This window comes from Agelaius phoeniceus, chromosome 5 (assembly GCF_051311805.1).
Source record: "Agelaius phoeniceus isolate bAgePho1 chromosome 5, bAgePho1.hap1, whole genome shotgun sequence".
Lineage (NCBI taxonomy): Eukaryota > Metazoa > Chordata > Aves > Passeriformes > Icteridae > Agelaius > Agelaius phoeniceus.
Window position 1 is genome coordinate 34,848,039 of NC_135269.1, and position 19,649 is coordinate 34,867,687.

Consider the following 19,649-nt stretch of genomic DNA (forward strand, 5'->3'; position numbering starts at 1 on the left):
TGAGGTTTAAGATAGCTTTTTCACAGATAATGAATTTTTTTGAATTTTAAGATAAGCATGCATCATATTAAAATGTAATATTCAAATACCTCTGTTTGAAAAAATGTTTCTCATATAAATTTATTTTTCCTTATAATTATATGGTGAATATTATTATAGATGTAGAATATCAGTGGTTGGACAAACTGAATATCCAGAAAAACTGGATATATGGCTATATATAGTTGATATTTCTGTCAAGTGTAGATATCTGAGTTTCTTGAATTTGTTTTTCTCCTAAACTGATTAACCATGTCTTGTGTTTGGATTCTTTTTCACTAAGTTACAGACTTAAGTCTTACAAAAAGAGGTGATTCTCTTCTTTCAGAGCTTGTTATAAGTGTGTAATCATTGTACACTTACTGATAAGTGGGAGAAATTGAAGACAAATATGGTTGACAAACTTGTAGTCTCTATTGTTGGAGTATGTTAAGAAATTATTTTATTAGGGATGGATATGACTGAAAAGTTTTCAAGTCAGTTTTCAAGAATACCTGAAAAGGAAGGGAAGGTTTCATTTAAGAGTGGGGTTTTGTTTTTAACTGAAAAACAAATAATACAAACAGTGTATTGCAGTCTAGTTGCAGTCTAGCTGTACCTAACTAAAGCAAATGGAGTTAAAGAAGGATAATTTGTGGCTGGTTTTCTTTGGCTCATCACACTGGGCAGCAACATTCTCCTCATGGTGTGGCTGTTGCCTCAGCATTGCAGAATGGAGGAAAGCTTCAGGATTAATCTTTGAGCATGCAGTTACTTAAATAGTGATATCCGAGTTGTTTTCTTTCTATTGTGAAACATTATGTAATTTGGGGGATTTTTCAGAAGTATTCTGAAAAGTAAAATTTATAACTTAGTTACATTTCATTAGAGGCATAATTCCCTAGTAGGATTTAGGAGCCCGAGAGTAGAGGTTCTCATTTCAGCCATGTGGCTATGTAGCATTGTTGATTTATTAAGCTGAAAAATTAATACCAGTCTTGTGGGGTCTAGCTGCTTGGAGTTCTTGCTGCCCTGAAATGTAGAGGGACTTTTCTCTCGGTTGCTCTGCCCTTTTAAGGGCAGCAGGATAGAAGTTGGCAAGAAAACTCACTGAGCACCCTGTGAGAAAAATACTCGAACACAGAGAAGAAAGGCAAAACAGGAGTCAGTCAAGATGGAGGTCTGCAGAATGGCAGTAGTTCTGCATCTGAGCAATGCTGTTTGCTTGGTAATTAACAGATGTGGGCAGATGATAAGATTTTTGCAACTGCCAAAATGATACCCAAATAAGTTTATAAACAGGAGTGATTAATAGACTGTTAGAAGATTTATGGTGGTATAGAATATACTGCAGTAGAAAACGGTAGGGTGATGTTAAAATACTATGTAGCATCCCCATTGTACTCCATAGTTTCATGTACATTACAGGTAAAATCACATTATGGCACTGTTTTCAAAGTGTTTCCCTAGCTCTTAGTCACAATTCTACTTCATGGTGTAGCTGTTTATTCAATTTTAATATCCACTCAAGTGGCTGAGCTGGGCCTGGGACGAAGGGAGGGCCTGAGGAACCACTTTATACTGGAGAATAGGGGTTCAGTGGGGATTGTAAAGGGCTTACCATAAAACCAGAATGCATTTACCTGAGAAAATAATATTTTTTTGCTTTTTTAAACTGTTTAAACTCATTTATTTAAAAAGTTTTATAGATCTGGAGCACGTGTTGTTTATCTCTCAAATTCTTCCTGTTTTGCTGTCAGACCCCAACAAAGAAACCCTACTTCCTCATCAGAACTGAAAATACTTACGCTTTCTCCTGAAGATTTTGCTTAAAGATGTCCATTGTAGAACAGCATTGATATGAACTTACTTCTTAACTCTTTCTTTCTTTGTAGGCTTGTATAGATGATAACGTAGATATGGTGAAATTTCTGGTGGAAAATGGAGCAAATATTAATCAACCAGATAATGAAGGCTGGATACCTCTACATGCAGCTGCTTCCTGTGGATATCTTGATATAGCAGAGTAAGACTTTTTCCTCTATTTTTAAATCTGTGTATTTTGCTCATACATTGCTAGAGAGACAATAGAAGCATTATGGTATTCATAAGTTATGTTTTTAGTTGCCTCTGGGATGTGTAGTGAGGAAGAATGCTTTGATATTGTGTGTTGATTGTGAAGTGTGCTACGTCTATAACTTTGTGTGTTGCATTTTCTATTTCTAGTTTTTTTACATATTGCATATTAGATAGATACAGTATCTATCTAATATTGCATATTAGATAGATACAAACATAAACATAAGACTGCTTATGACTGTCAGATTATTTCTTTATATTATTTTTTTTCTGTAGAAAGGCTTTCTGGGGGAAGGCACAGGGACAATGTTCCAAGTTACATTTATTAATAGTCTGAAATATTATCCTGAGATAAGTCTGTGTGTAGGAGATAAGTTTTACAGTTGTATTTGCAATCTTGAAACATTTGTTTTTCAGCTATGGTATAGAACAGTTGACTAGTTCTTTTGGCTGTGGAGCAAAAGCCTACAATAAGTTTCAGTATTAGTTAAAGCTTACTCACTACTGAATTCCAGGAGTGGTTTTGTTATTTTTGAAGTCTGTTGAGGGCCACTGAAGGTGTGCTAAAATTAAAATTTTTGATAGGTTATCTGTTCAAGCCTGAAATTACGATTCTTTTGAGAAAATGTGTGGCATATGTTGTTCAGCACGCTGTTGTTGCAGTTAAGCAGTTAATAAAGTCTTTTTTAAAACCCTTTGGGTAAACACAAAATTCATTAATTTTACCAAACTCATTGTGACATCTGATCCAATGTAAAATTTGGATAAAATAGAAAGTGGTATTTTATCATATAATTATGTACTAATTGCAGTGGTGAGGAATGAAAATTGTGAGTTTGTTCTGTGAGTTTGAGAGTTTTACTTGCTGAAGTCTAGAGAGAAGTGAAAAATTCTGGAGACTCTAGTGTATAATTTTCCCTGGAATTTTTTTTGAGGTGTTCACAGAGTGACATCCTTTGTATATCCTCGGTATACCTGGGGCACTGTGTGACCACTAATTTTGTAATCTGCCTTTCTACGCTATGCTGATGTTTGATGCTGTTGTCCCCCTTGCATGAGTACTGGAAGTGTTTACTTCTTGGCTATACTATTATACTATACTTGGCTAAAGAATTTCCCTGCAAATTGCGATAATATAGGCCTTTCTACAGTTTAGTGGAAGTCAAACACCTGCCTTTATTCCACAATAGGAAAAAGTTTAGTTAAATGATCTTGATTTGGCATTGCAGCCGAACATAGGCACTTGGTTAGGAAAGAGTGAGCAATGTCCCTTGTCCACTGAACAGTTTTTCACTATTGACTTGAATATCTGAGATCTGTCTGGTTCTTGTTCTCTCAGACTGGAGCGGAACCTCTCTGCATATTTTCTATAGATAGCCTTTAGAGAAATGGGATTATTGAACTGTAGTCCTTTGGGATGTGAGAATCTAAGATGTTGGAAGAGCAGTGATTCTGAGGTGCATGGAGTTTCGAAGATAAGCTGTTGAAACAAATTTCCATATGCAGCTGAGAAGGGGAACCTGATGCGAATGGAGCAGTATTTATAGCTGATGATGCCCATAGAGTTTAGATCTTCTTCAGACTGCTTCTCCACAATCTCATCTTCAAATAATTTACAAAAATGAATTCTAGAAACCACAATTAACAGCTGAAGCAAAACTGAGTGCTGTGTCCAGTTCTGGCCCCTCAGTTTGGGAAGGATGTTGAGACGCTTGAGCGTGTCCAGAGGAGGCAGTGAGGCTGGTGAGGGGTTTGGAACACAAACCTTGTGAGGAACAACTGAGGGAACTGGGCTTGTTTAGCCTGGAGAAAAGGAGTGACCTTATCACTCTCTACAACTTCCTGAAAGGTGGCTGTAGTCAGGTGGGGATTGGTCTCTTTCACCAGGCAGCAGTTGACAGAACAAGAGAACACAGTCTCAAGCTATGTCAAGGGAAATACAGGCTGGATATTAGGAATAAGTTTTTTACAGAAAGGGTGATAGAGTTCTGGAATGGTCTGCCCAGGGAGGTGGTGGAGTCACCATGCCTGGATGTGTTTAAGAAAGGATTGGATGTGACACTCAGTGCCACGGTTTAGTTGAGGTGTTAGGGCATGGTTTGGACTTGATGATCTTTAGGGTCTCTTCCAACCCAGTGATTCTGTGAATTCAATAAAATATCAGAGATTAGAAATTTTGTTTTTATTTAGTCCATAGTATGTGTTGGATTCAGCATCTCCTTTAGTGAGAATGCATTCCTGGGAAGCATAAGAATGTGTGGTCATGCATGTCTGTGACTGAATCTGATGTATTATACTTTTAGCACGTATTTTTGTGCAAGAGAGAAGACACTCAGGGAATGATTTCTGTTGTTTTCTACCTTTATTAATAAAGGGCTGAGGAGAGTCTGACCTGTGCTTCTCTTTCTCATCCTCCTGTGGAATCACCTGTTGCACAGCTTTGTAGTGCTTCTCAAACTGGGGACTTGGCAATCTTGTTTCTGCTTCATTGGCTGCCATCTTAAGTTTTCTTAGGCCTTCCTTCCTTCCTTCCTTCCTTCCTTCCTTCCTTCCTTCCTTCCTTCCTTCCTTCCTTCCTTCCTTCCTTCCTTCCTTCCTTCCTTCCTTCCTTCCTTCCTTCCTTCCTTCCTTCCTTCCTTCCTTCCTTCCTTCCTTCCTTCCTTCCTTCCTTCCTTCCTTCCTTCCTTCCTTCCTTCCTTCCTTCCTTCCTTCCTTCCTTCCTTCCTTCCTTCCTGCCTGCCTGCCTGCCTGCCTGCCTGCCTGCCTGCCTGCCTGCCTTCCTGCCTGCCTGCCTTCCTGCCTTCCTTCCTGCCTTCCTTCCTGCCTGCCTGCCTTCCTTCCTGCCTCCCTCCCTCCTCTTAGTTGAAATTTACTTATTGAGAGAGCACAACTCTTTTAAATCATCCAAATATGCGAAAGATTATTTCAGGCTTGCATGTCTCAAAATCTAAAATGATATTTAAGAAAGCAACTGAACTAGGAGATTTTAATTCTAATCCTAGAATTACAGAGTATTTGAGCTGGCAGAGACCTTTCATTGGTCAACTCGTCCAACCCCTCTGCAGTGAGCAGGGACGTCTACAACTAGACCAGGTTATCCAGAGCCGTGTTCAACTTGGCCTTGAACAATTCCAGGAGTGGGGCATCTATGACTTCTCTGGGCAACCTGTTCTGATGTTTCACCATAAAATCATTTGTGTTGGAAAACACTTCCAAGATCACTGAGTCCAACCTTTGACTGAACACCACCATGACCATAAAGCTGTCCTGTCCGGTTGTTTCTTGAATGCTCCCAGTGATGGTGACTCCACAGCCTCTCTGGGCAGCCTGTTCCAATGCTTAACTGCCCTTTTCAGCCAGAAAATTCTTCCTCATGTCCAACCTGAACCTCCCCGGCTCAGCTTGAAGCCATTTCCTTTTGTCCAGTCCCTGTTAGCAGGGAGAAGAGACCGACCCCCACCTGGCTACAGCCTCCTTTCAGGGAGTTGGAGAGAGGTCTCTCCTGAGCCTCCTTTTCTCCAGGCTAAACAACCCCAGCTCCCTCAGCCACTCCTCACAGCACTTGTGCTCCAGACCCTTCCCCAGCCTTGTTGCCCTTCTCTGGGCATTCTCCAGCACCTCAATGTCCTTCTTGCAGTGAAGGGCCCAGAACCAGACACAGGACTCAAGGTGTGGCCTCACAGTCCCTGCCCTGCTCCTGCTGGCCACACTATTGCTGATCCAGGCCAGGATGCCATTGGCCTTCTGGCCTGGGCACAGCTGGCTCATGTTCAGCCACTGTCACCAGCATTCCCAGCTGCTTTATCCCTTGGGCACTTCCCAGCCACTCTGTCCCCAGCCTGTAGCACTGCATGGGGTTGTTGGGAGCCAAGTGTAGGACCCAGTACTTGGCCTTATTGAACCTCATCCAGTTGGCCTTGGCCTACTGATCCAGCCTGTCCAGAGCCCTCTGCAGAGCCTTCCTGCCCTACAGCAGATCAACACTCCTGCTGAGCTTGGTGTTACCTGCAAACTGACTGAGGGTGTCCTAGATCCCCTTGTCCATATCATCCATAAAGATAATAAACTAGACTGGCCCCAGTGCAGAGCCCTGGGGAACACCAACTCCCAGCTGGATGTAACTTTTTCATCACCACTCTCTGGATGCGTCTATCAAGACCGTTTTTTATCCAGCAAAGAATGTGCCTGACAAGGCCATGAGGAGCCAGTTTCTCCAGGAGACTGCTGAGAGAGTGTCAAAAGCTTTTCTGAAGTCTCAGTGGACAACATCCACAGCTTTTTTCATCCAGTTGATGGGTCATCTGGTCATAGAAGGGAGATCAGGTTGGTCAAGTAGGACCTGCCTTTCCTAAACCCATGCTGGGTGCACCTGGTCCCTTGGTTGCCCTGTAGATGTGAAGAGTTTCTTCTTAATATCTAATCAAAACCTCCCTCTTTCAATTTGAAGCCATTTCCCCTTTTCCCGTCCCTGCATGCTCTTGTTAAAAGTTCCTCTTCAGCTCTCCTATAGCCCCCTTTAGGTACAAGAAGGCTGCTGTAAGGTATATATGTGAGTTGTAATGTACTCACATATATATGTGAGTACATTACTCTTAAGTAGTCCCTGCTGCTACTCAGATGTTCCTTAGTGAGTGCACTCCATGTGCTGAAGATCTGTGAGAAGTACAGAACATGGAGGTGGTAGGAAGCTTCTCTGAAAAAAACCTCTGGATATCTGAGGGAGCCATAAAAGCCATATTCAGCAATATTTTTGCCTTGGTCCCATGCTAATTGCTAGTGAGCTGAGTGAATATGTGGCATGGTCTCCCACTTGTTGGGATTTTACTTTGCTCTGCACTGTCTGGTCAGTGGGTTTGTCATTGCAGGTGTATTCCCTGTCCCTGTTATCCTCCACTGGGTTCGCCACTCCTGTGACAGCTTCTCCCAGCAGTATCTCCTGTGCCATTTCAGTTTCCTGCTCCTTCAGAACAGCCATCTTGTCTTGACTATGTTTCCAGTCTATTCTAAAAAAATGCATCTTCCACTTTTAGAAATGTTTGTCTTATAGAAGGCCACTTCAATTGATACAGCAAAGAACATGGGTTAGTGTGTAACAATGTGTCAGCTGCTTGCAAAGGGGGAGTCCTGCTGTAAAAGTAAAATTTCTGGTATGGAAGGCAACTGCTTCTGTTGTTTCTGACATTTGTAAATACTGAGAGTGTTTCAGCTTACTAGAAATTCTTTGAATACTTTAATTTTAGAATTGTCTATTTAGATTGCTGTTCATCTAGTTTATGATTATGTAAATCACCTTGCAAGTAATTGTATTAAGAACATGTTTTAAATCAAAATTCTTCAACATTTCCATAATAGGTGGATTTTGTATAGTATGTTCTCTTTTCTGTTCTCCATTTTTTTTTGTACACAGAAAGCTTTACCCAAGTGAACTTTTCTTTTTCATTAATGTATTAGTGTAAATTAAGAAGTCAACATGAAATGCTTTGTAAAATTAAAGTTAATATGAAAAGAAACTAACTTGAATACAGGACTTGAACAGAAATTTTGTGTGCATTCTTTAAGATGCTATTTAATGGGTAGGACCCTTGAATTTGCCTTTAAACAGTTGTTTTCTTGTGTATAATGAATTATTTTGTCTGTAGATCTCTTCTGTGGTTGAAAAGTTCGTATATTATTTCAGTATCAGGAAATAAACAAGTAACTTTTTTTGAATGCAAAATAAGTAATCGGGGAGGGCAAAAGTGGCATTTAAGAAACAATTTTAAAGTGCTTAGTTTTTTGTTTCTCTGCTATGTATTGCACCAGATAAAGAAAAATCTGAAGTAGCAGAAACTTCTCTTTTGTTCAATAATTAAAGTTTGTGTTAAAAATTACGTTCTTGTGGGCTTTGTAGGTTGCCTAGTTGTGAGTGTGTAGTTTACATATTTTGAACCTTGTTTGCAACTGCTCAGAGGCTACTGTGCAGTTATACAATTAAATAGGAGTGCTTTTTCATTTTACCCAGAATGAAAGATGCATCTTCCAAGAAGTATAAGAAAAATGTTTTTCAAAACTAACATAAAGTCAGTGACAGTTACAGTTTTGTTGCAAAAAACCACCCAAAAACTGAAGGGGGAGAGAGATGTCTGCTGAAGGAAGAATAGCATTTTCATACCTTCATGCAGTAGGTATTACAAGCAGTTTGACAAATGTTGCTGGAGATACTGAAATTCCTCATGGGTTCAAGGGATGACAAATCTGTGGAGGGTGGATACATTAAAAAAATGCTAAGGCAGAATGCATACATACAAATGGAATCTGATTGAGAAAGTCCATGGCAGTAGTTGGAAAGGTATTATATGAAAAGTAGCATGTATTTGCTCTACTTTAGTTCTCCTTGGAGATCTTATGTTTGGAGATGGGCTTGATGTTCTCTGGATATTTGGACTGACTCTTTTCGGTAGCTTTTATGTTTGAGAAGCATGTTTGATACCTGTAGTTTGATACCCATAAAAATCCTAAGACTTAGCCCAGTTTCAAAATACACCTTTTTTATTTAAGAGGTTTTGAAGGCTGAAGCATATGATTACAGTCAGAAACAGAAAAACATCTCAAGTTCAGAGTCTCCTCTGCTTATTTAGGAAGAGAATAGTAGTTTAACCAACTCTGTTGCTGTAAAACACCGACTCTTCCTTTCTGCCCAAAGTTTCCTATGTTATATATCCCTTCCTTCCCCTAATATTTAAAGCAGACTTTAACAGCCTTGTGTGTAACCACAGGCTTGCTGCTGACGCCCATCTGTTCTCCCAGACTCCAGACACCTGAAAGTGAACCCAGCCAAACTTGTTTGCTGAAGCCTTTGCAAACCATTGTCCCAGGATCTCCCTATTTTGGTAACAGTCCATTAAGACTAAATGAGTGATCCTTGTCTGATAGACAGAGGACTTCGAGACAATCCTTCAAACCTGTAGTTGGATATCTAGATGTTCAGTGATAGGTGGTTTTCTTACAGCTCTAATTGCCTTGGGGGGAGTGCTGTGGGTGCTGCCTGGTAGTGATTCCTGCCTGTGGTACAGGACCTGTGCTCATCTGGCAACAGCTAGTCAAGAGAATTCAGTGCAGTTTGACAACCTGATTAGAGTGATCTAACTTGGGACTATTGCAGAAACAGGCAGATACTCACTTCCTCCTCCACCTTCCCTCGTGTTATCTAATGATCACACAACAATGTGGGAACTATATGCATAAGAATAGCCTTCAGGGGCTTTGGAGGCTTTATTCTCTTTTGGATCACTGAGCTGACCTGGCTTGCCAGCAGCACTTGGCATAGATATTCAGGTTAAAAAAAAAAAGTCTAAGCTGCTTTTCAGACATATCTTATGCTTCTGATTGGAAGCCTAGCTGAATAGAGCTGCCTGTTCTGTGGTGGAGTCCCATGGTTCATCTCCCAGCTCATGAGCCTGAACCACTTGGTACTGTTCAATGTTCTTTCACAATATCTGAGGGTGTTAGTGCTAGAAAGTATGTTTCAAAGCAGTTGTTTTTAATCCATCTTCTCCCAAAGTCTTAATAACTTGATCATCTGAAGCTATTTCTTACTTATTAGTGAGTTTTTAATCTAAACTCTTTTACTGTAACCCATTTTAATCCTAAAGAGCAAAACATTACTTAAGCAAAGCACACTAATAAAAATGTCAGGGATGGCTCCTATCTCCTTCAGCTTGGTTACAAGTTATGGTTTTAATTGAGTAGGAAGTGATATTACTAGTGATACATTCAGATATGGATCTTTGGAGAATAATTGGAAATTTGGATTTTTGAACAACAAGGTAAAGCTTGTGGTCTGAGGTAAACCACATGCAAACTGATGAGGGAAACTGGTATGGGGTTTGATCTTACAGAGATGCTATAAGGTGAAGGGATGTTTTTGTCAGGATCTAAAATGTTTATTTAAATAGTAGGAAATGCTGACTGGAGGTGTAGAATTAAAAGTAAAAGGAAGCAAAGATGAAACATCATACAACCCACTCAAGAAAATGAGAAGAGGACTTCAGAAGGATAAAACAAGTCATGTGACAAAATAAAAACAGGGAAAGAAGATATATTCCTAGCCAAGGAAAAACATCTCTTCTAGAAGAATGACCGACTCTTACAAGTTGATATTGGTAAAGCTGCAATTGTTTGTTTTGAGAGCTGGGAAAAGGTTGCTGCAGGCTTTAGAAGATTGTTAATTTCCATTTGTTGCCTTCTTTGTGGAAAAACAGATTGGGGAAAAAGTGTGTCCCCTACTTTCCGCCCCCAGTCAAATTGTGATACTCTGTGCAACATAAAAATTCCTCCTTCTCCAAACTTGCATTAGTTATCTGCAATGATAAAACTAAATTCTGTTACATAAAATAGTGGACAGACTGGGAGAAGATCAGTGAGGTAGTATCAGTTGGCATTTTCTTTTATGAAGATGTACTGTGGTAGTGTCCTGTTTCCAGCATGTTTTTGCTGCATGAATGTCCTAAGAATAATGAAATGCTAATGAGATTGTTAAGGTTGATGGTGAAGTTCCCTTTTTGAAATCATGCCATTATGTGGTAGAGTTTAATCTTTTCTACTGTGTAGCTGTGATCTGATGTGTGGATAAAACCCAGCTGATAGAAATACATAGTAAAATATGGTTGATAGGTTAGAGGAAACTATAGGACTTAAGTGATTTTCATACATGCTTGTTCAGGTGAGGGAGTTAAGGAGAGCTGGTCACTGCAGAATGTACAGTAAAGTGTGTGCTCTATAGCTGCCTTTTTTCAGATTGGCTTACTGTGTGCATCTCTATTTGTGACCCTAAATATTTTTAGTTAATGTATTAGTATTTAGTAAGTGGTTCTGTTCTTCTAAGGGTAAATGTAATAGAAATTAGGTTCAGAGATATCTTCCTCAGGAACACAATTTAATGGGAAATATCTTTTTTTCTTTTAATACAGTTTAGCAGTTCATTCAGTCTAATGAAAGTCAAGGGACTGATGCCCACTATAATGCTCAATATACTCTTAGTATTTGGCTGAAAAAGAATTTGAAAATGGAGATGATGTCTAAAAAACCATCATGCTTTGAGAAGTGAAATAGGAGAGATCTTACTTGTTTTTCACAAAACATTGGTTTTATTGGTATTCTGAGAACAATTTAAAGTAGATGCCTTATGTCTGAATTCTGAAGTTGAAGGTGGTACATAAGGAAAAGAACATATACAGAACAGTGATAGATATGGAAACCTGAGAGATTGTATACACTCACAAGAAACAACACTGAGGTCCTTCCCTTGTAACTTGTAACTGCCCATTGCCACCAGTAAGTTCCTATTTTCTAGGTAGGACTAGAACATGGGAGAACAGCTCTAGATATATTATATACATGGGCAACCAAGTTCTGAATTGCACAAAGGCTTGGTGAGTGTGGCATACTGTCACATGTGAGGGGCCTCATCAACCAGTTCAAAATTGCTGTATGACAGAGGCAATGATAGATCCTCTGTATACTGTGGAATCGATGGAATTATTAGTGCTGTTGACCACTGAATATAGTGTTTATTGAGTTATCTGATATAAAAATAATTTAACTCGCAACAAAGTTGGTTTTGAAGATTGTGTTCTAGGAGAAAACAAGGTTGTGGTATAGATTGCCACTTCTCTGCATCTCAGTTTTGATTTTCTTTCAGCTTTTACTTGAGTGGTTTATCTGTTGTGAGTTTGACCCTATTCTGGCACAATACAGTAGACTTTCTAGTGACACTAAAACAATTTATGACCTACTTATCTTGTCTTAAAGCCATGTCTTTTGTTGGCTATCCTAAACTGCGTCATTTCAGTGCAAATGACCATAATCTGCGTGTGGTTTTCTAGTCTTACCCCTGACTGAGACAGGGTAAAAGATGTTTGAGTTCTCCTAAAATGCATGTAGATGTAGCCATGGTGTCTCTAGACACATAAGGGCTGCTGTGCATTGATGAAAGTGGGTTATTTGGGTACAGTTCAGACACTAAGACACAGAAGTGTGAGGGTTTTCTTTAAGCAGTGGATTTGACAAGAAAAAGGTATAAAAAAGTAATTATTTGAAACCTCTTTATTACAGACAAGATACTGCTTATCAAATGAATGATTGAGACATTTGAATGAAGAGTAGGACTTTCTTTTGGAAGAAGATTGATTTCAAGGAAATTCAAAGCAGACTGAACATGTAAACAATTGCTATGAAGTGCAGATTGCTGGTATCTAAATGGGGGTCAGACTAAGTTCAGTACTACTGATTGATGCTAGAAACTGCAACTGTGATAGTAGTGTTGCTTTACAGAGAGGTCTGCTTACTGTATTGTTATGTAATATAATTACAAGTAAGATAAGTTCTGTGATGTAGTAGTTATGTATATACTAAGACCTTTTTTAACACAGGAAATGAATTGATCTTGGTTTAAATTTCTCTGATGTAAATGCAATCATGTGGCTGTTGGAGAAAAACAAGCCTGTTAAGTCCATACTCATAACTTCTGCTGAAATAGAAGTCAACAGGTAAAATCTTTATTTTTGATGCTACCGTACCCAAATATAGCAATGCTGCTTTTCGCAGTAAGGCAGGAGGGATGGTGAGCTCCTGGTGGGATCACCTCTTCTTAGCTGAGGAAAGTGGGAAGCAGCATGGTCTTCCTTCTCCCTCCTCCTCTTCTGCCTCCATGTTGCTGTTACCTCTTCTTCTCAACCACTGTAACTCAATCCCAGTTGTTCACCTTGATGATGTTTAGGTAAATCACCACAAATGCTTGGAGACTTGCTATGGGAAAGCATTCCAAGCATAGTGTTGTCAGCTGGAGTTACAGCATGACCTCTGCAGCTGCAGTGAGACATTTTTCATACTCAGCCTTCACTTTTGCACAATATGCTGCAAGCTTCAAAATGAACGCTCATTCATGCAGTGCATCATGAAAATAACATTAGATATGCACTTTAAAAATACTTCTTGTTTTGCTTCATTTCATTCCTGCTGAAATTTTTGCCCTTTATTCCTCCTGGCAATGTCAGGCTCCACTTCAGTTTTTTCTTGGGTGCTGCTTCATTTGCAGATTTTTTTGTGGTAGGTTGGTTTTTGGTTTGTTCTTTTTTTGGAATAGGCCATATGTTTCCCTATATGGCTTTCTTCGTGTTTTTGACTTTACTTGCTTCGTTCACTGTTTATTTTCACCTAAACCTTGCTCTGCCACCTCTCAAATGTCTTTCCCTCTGTGTGGATAAGGCAAAATATGAAGGCTTAGTTGCTTTTCAGATGCTGCAAGTAGGAATTTTTCCTTTTCCATCTTTGCGTTATTAAGTTTAGCTGGCCACCTACGTACAAATATTTCTAGAGCTGGCTTCTTTCAGAGGTTTCTTGGAGCCCAAGAGGACTAAAACTAACCAGATACTGTTATCTACACTGTTTCTTTTATGCTCCTGCATACCAAAAAGGAAGACTGATGAGATTCTACTTAGTGTGCTTCCTTGGGCATACAAGTAGCAGTGGAGGTTGGGAACAGCCAGCTACGTGCAAAATTCAGTGATGTGTTGGTATGTTATGGAATGTTGGCTTCCTAATCATAAATGTATTTTTTCTATAGGTACAATATTTAGAAGTGATAGAAAGTGGTGTTTACATAGGAAGATTTTTTTTTTCTTTGACTACTTTGATAGTTTTAGGAGTATTTGACAATTTTGAAGCAAAGATGTGTGTCGGTCCAAGATGCCTTTCATAAGAGCTTCACGGGAGAGAATCAGAAGCTGGATTTGATGCTATCTGCAAGAGCTATTGCATATTGAAGGACATAAAAAATGTCTTTGCAAACTGGTTAAATATTTAGAAAAAAAGATACATGCTTTAGTCTGGATTATCCTGATGAAAATTGGAAATAAATGTCTCCCTTCTATTTGCTTAAAATCTTCTGGCCATGTGTTTCTCCCCTATTCTTTGTTCTTATTTTTTTAAGCATCTCTAGCTATCAGAAATTCTTGGAGTTTGTGTTCCGCAAGAGAAAAATCAGAAATTTAGCTCAGGTCTCTTGTTGATATTAGCTGTCTTAAAATCATCACTCATGTATTTCAGAGTAAATAATTGTCTAGTCATGCCAAATAACCCTAATTGGTCTGATTTAACTTTGTGTTTTGCATTGCTACTAGCTGATGATACTGCTTATGGGGGGAGTATTCCTTTTTTAAAAGTGCTGCAGCACTCTTTTTTCAGAAGAGGAAGATGTGAGTGAAAGTCTTCTGGATTTTGCAAAGCAGCATAACCTTAGAAGTGCATGAGTTTTTTCATTATTTGGTTTAAATTTAAATGCCATCACAGAAGCCTGTCTTTCTTGTGCCAGTGTCTATTCAGTTTTAAATGCTCAGAGGCAGAATGTTGAGGCACCCCAGTGACTGACAGTGTAGGATGGCATTTTGCAGAGTGCCTGAATAAGACATCCCTGCGAGTTTGACCTTGTTTTTCAAGTAATTTGATTTGTTCTCCTTTGGTCTTAAAATCATTCAGGAGAAAGGATTCTAGGCCCACTGGAATTTCTGTAGTTTTGGTTTCAATGCTGAATTTGGAACCTTCATGTTCTTTTATAAATCATAGATTGAGAAGAGAGAACTGCAGCAGTACCTCAGCTGTGGAGAAAGGGCGTCGAGGAAAGTTACCGGTTGGATTTCTCTCCAGGGGGTGAGCAGAGTCCCCGGGGGTGCAGAGCAGGGGGCGCTGTGGGAGGGGTCCCTGCCCAGGCGGGCAGGGCTCCTCCACGCCTGGCCAGACCTGCTGTTACCTGCCCCATGCTGCACACATTTTAACACTCTCCACCAAATGCTTGTAGGGATTACAACATAGGTTTCCAAAACTGTGAAGTTGTGGCTTTTTGTCATTACATTTATCTGGGGTTTGGATTACATGTTCAAAAGTGAGTGTAACATTGTGAAGGGTGCATGAGGGAGTGATTGAGGGGTAGCTGTACACTGGCTGTTCATAGCTGTTCAGCCAACTGTATGTTTTCCATGGGGCTTGCCCACTGACACAGGGCATACTTATACTGTGTACCACAACAGAATTTAGCATAATGTTACTCTAATGCTACTGGATTTGCTTCAGGTTTTTATTATTTTAAGACATTCAAGAAAAATAAAAATACCAGGACTTTCTTAAATATTTTATTTTGAGAAGTACATCCTTATAATTCAAGAATCACATAGAAGATATAATCCTATCTCTCAATATGTTGTCTTACAGGTATGTATACCTTTTCTTACCTGGCCCATAAGTGTTATTTTTGCTGAAAGTTAAATACCAAATAAAACTCCAAACTTATAAAGCCAGACCAAAACAAAATTACATTTGGAAATGACAAGTAATCTTGAGTTAGCATTTCTACCTTGTCTGAGTTAATAAGAACATTGTTAGGAGATCAGAGTGGAACTATTTTACAGTTAGAAAATATTTTAAGAAATATTCCCTGACATTTAGAGCAATAGAAGGTCTGAGAAGGATCAGGTTTTACAGTTTCAGTGTACTTCAACTTTTAAAAAAACTGGAAATAGTAATGTTAAAATTTTATATTTTTATTTGTTAGGTGTCTCTTGGAGGCTTAATTGTTTGGCCAGAGTTATTGTTAATGTATGTCTACCAGTAATATGGATGTTTTACAAAGATGTGCTTTTATAAGTGCATTGATACTTTATATTTTAAAAAAATAAACAGTGAAACAATTCTGAAAGGCACTTATAAAAAAACAATTAAAATACATATTCCAGAATTGTCACTTTTTAATTTTTTTCCTTCTTTGTTTCTTCAAATGAGGGTTTACACAGCTGCATGTAAACAATGATACTTTTTCAGTCTCTGACCCCTTATTATCATTCTGTTAAGATACTCATGGAATTAATTTGAACTCCAACATGTATGGATTTTTTTTTAAACAAGCTGGGCTTAGCTGAAATCTTAAATGTTAGCTAATTAATTAAAAGTTTTTGGCAGTTGTGCTATTAGTTGGGCCCCTCAGTGGCAATTAGGCCTTGTTTCAAGGGAAGGACACACTGAGCATGTTTATTTAAGATGTATATGTAACATTGTTTTAGGCAGGTCCCTCTCATCACATTTTAGGAGTCAGGATCTGCTGTCCAGTCCTCTGAACAGTCTGAAGGGACCACTTGTTTGCACCAGTGAGTCTCCAATGAGCTCAGTAAGCAGTTTGTAATGGCCACTTGTGCTCTGCCCTTCCCTGTGCCTTCCACCCTTCTGGTGACCTTCAGGTTCAGCCAGTACTTCAAGTTAATTATATCTGTAATGCCTTTGCAAACTTGTTTCCAGATACTGTGAACTGGGCCAAGGTTCGAATGTAAACATATGCCCCTCTTTCTGCTGCTGAGATAAATAATATGAAAATGCTATCTGCAGTGTATGCTGTTAGCCAAGTTTGAGCATCTTCCAGATTCTTGAGTTCTAAATTCAGAGATATGACTCAACTTTGTATACAAAGTGTCTTCAGAGAGAGGTTTTCCTCTCTTTTTGTCTATATATGCATTTTGTTAACAGATGTACAGACACACAATGTTCAGTTGTAAGGGTTTTTTATTGGTTTGGGTTTTTTTTTTTTTTAATTCAGAATGTAGGCCACATTGCTAATTAAACTTTTTTTATTTCCAGTTCCTGGGACTGGTTTTGGTGTGGACTGTTTGGCTTTTGTACAGTAATCTCAGGTTTTTATTGTCTCAGGTATACTAAGATTCCAGCCCTTTATTTGTTATATAAAAATATATTTTTCACTAAAGGCTGGGAGAGTATATGGGTTTCATAATAATTCTAGAAAAATAAATGTTTGCTGCTTTTTTTTTTTTTTTCAAAGTAGTTAATTTCAGTTTTCAGTAGCTATTGAGGAGTATATAGTATATTTGCCCTCATAAAACAATGGTATTGCAAAGCCAACTTCTTCTTCTAGTCTTACCCTGACTACATAATCCTTGTCATGGAAATATCAGGACAAATTATTTTCTTTTCTTTTGCTGCTTTTATCTCTCTTAGTATTCCTGGGATACTTACAGTTCTCTATATTTAGATCCCAAGAGACTAAAAGTGATACCTTTAGCTTCAGTGTTAACACTTGAAAGTTTTAATTCAATAAAACAGGATGTTATGAATCAAGCTACTGTTTCCTTGTGATCTAATTAGATTTAGAATGAAAACTTTCCAATACATTATACAGTCTATCACTGAATTTTCTGAATTTTTCTTCTGTAGTTGTCTGTTTAACGTTACCATTTTTGAACTCAAAACTTCAAAATTTCAAAAGATACAAATTCAAGTGCTATACCAAAAAAGTTTAGTAGGTGATGGCAGAAATCTTACATGTTTTTACTTTTTCACTGCTTCCAAGTTTACATAAAGCACCTTTTTATAGACATGGTGTCAAAATGCATGGATCTGGACTTTTTATTACACAGCTTCAATTTCCTTTTCACTGTATACATGTAGCTGTATAAATTAAATATCTGTCAAGGAAATGAAGTTAGATTATGTTTGCTTGCTTAGGAAAGATGAAATTTCAAGATGAAGGTATCATCTACTTTAAAAAGGTAAAAATACAAGCAGTTGTTTGTATATATTGAGTTTTTTTCCCAAAAATGAAAGTTTTATATATGCATACATACCTACACACAATAATACATGGTAGCATGTGAAGATTTTAGTATATGGCACCAGGGTAACTAAAATGTCAAATAACCTTTATTTGAAGTCATACTATATAAGTTTTAATTAACATTTAGTTTGAAATACAGTTCATTTAAGAAATATTTTTCTTAGGTAAACAGCAAAATCTTTGCATTCTTAGGATTGTTCTGGTACTGTCTTCTGCTCAGTGATGCCCTACGAAGTCAGGGCATCATTCGCCTGGTCTTGTTTACCAAATCTGTTTCCTTTGTGTATGCAATGTAGAGTCAAATGATCTCCACATGGAAAATGATTCCTTTCCTTTCCACTGGTAGCACTAAGTTCCTAAGAAAACTATTGATTCTGTAGGTAACAGGTTGACTTCATATACCATGTGAACCCTGTCATTGCTTGCTGAAAGTAGCAGTACTCTAAGTAAACAAATGCATCACACACTTTTACAGGACGAGGTAATCTGAATGATATGGAAAACAGAACAAATGTAGATTTCATTATTGGGTGAAAAAAGGTTACACATTAAAAGGTGTCTTTAAAAGAGTTGGAATTTGAGTTACTTGGTTTATCATAAATAATGTTCTTTCATTTAATTTTCCTGAGAGGATCACTGTTAATTTTTCGAGAGGGATAGCAGTGGAGGAGCCTAGTTGGGGTGGCTGAAGGAAGGCTGGAAAAAGTGTGTTCAGTTCTCACTTCTGTGGCAAGAAGTGTGCTGCCTTTCATCTTTGTTGTGTTTCTTCCATCCCTTTAAATCCTGTGAACTCGGGAGCAAGTTCACCTATGTTTGCTTTGCTGACCCAAGAAAACCAAAGCCCTGTAAGTACCTGCAAAAGGAAAATAAGATAACTGTACTTCTCCAACCCTACTAATCCCCTAGCATTGCTGATCTGATTTTGATCTGTAAGCAGCTTCATTTTAAGTCTGCTTTAAAGGATCAATTGATCGTGAAGTTGTCCATCTATAAAAATAATAACTTTAAACTGCTATACTATCCTTTTATTCATTCCCTTCACTTTTTTATCATATCTATATTCACCCAGTGACCAAATACAACTGCTTCAATGAGATATGTATTTTCTTTAGAGAAGTGGTTTCATTTTCTGCTAGAGTTACTCTGTGGAAATACATAAAAATGGTTTTTTCCTGTCTATATTAGAACGTAAACATTGAAAGAACATTAATATTCACTTGGATTTTTAAATAAAGATATTTTTGTTAAGTTGACTTTATTTTGACTTTGTAAGAGAGTTGATTTCCCCAGTGCTGTTTTTGCCTGTTTAGCAACCCCCTGCATAGCAATTACCTGATCTGTGACCTGGGAGGCTGTTTCACTGTTAATACAGCTAGTATTGTTGAGAAACATCGTTACTCTGTATTAATTTTTCATTCCTGCAGAAGTTCAATCTCTTAAAAGGAGGGAGGTCAGAGTTAGAGCACAGCACTCTTTGAAGAAGAACAGTATAAAACCAGCATGGTTTACCAGCATCAAAGTTGTTGGTAGCAACTGATGATGTATATGTCAGGAGATAATAGTTGCCTTTCTGGGAATTCATTTTCATTTTGTGATCTACTGGTTCTTACCACTTCTTGACATAATTACAGAAATTTAGTAGCAAGTACTAATTAAGTCATACATTAAAAAATACAAATATATGAGAATATTAGATTCTGAGTTATTGATTAAAGATAACATTCCAGCTATCTAGGATGATAATTAATTGGCAGAAGTTATGACAGCAATAAAGTACTTCAAAGCATTTGTATTAGCGTTGGATTAATTTTGTGATTGTCTCCTGCATAATTTGGCATTCTGTAATAGTGAAGGTAGGAAAGCACTCCTTATTTTGTACACCTGTTATGACAGATGATTGATTCTT

General features: G+C 38.1%; 1 protein-coding gene across 3 annotated transcripts in view; it reads left to right on the forward strand.

Moving 5' to 3' along the window:
* PPP1R12A (protein phosphatase 1 regulatory subunit 12A) overlaps positions 1–19,649 on the forward strand; it is a 113,219-nt gene that overhangs the window by 42,041 nt on the left and 51,529 nt on the right. For all 3 annotated transcript variants that reach the window (XM_077178792.1, XM_077178793.1, XM_077178794.1), the window contains exon 2: positions 1,914–2,044. In XM_077178792.1, the coding sequence (XP_077034907.1) occupies positions 1,914–2,044 (131 nt within the window). The remainder of the gene's footprint in view (positions 1–1,913; positions 2,045–19,649) is intronic.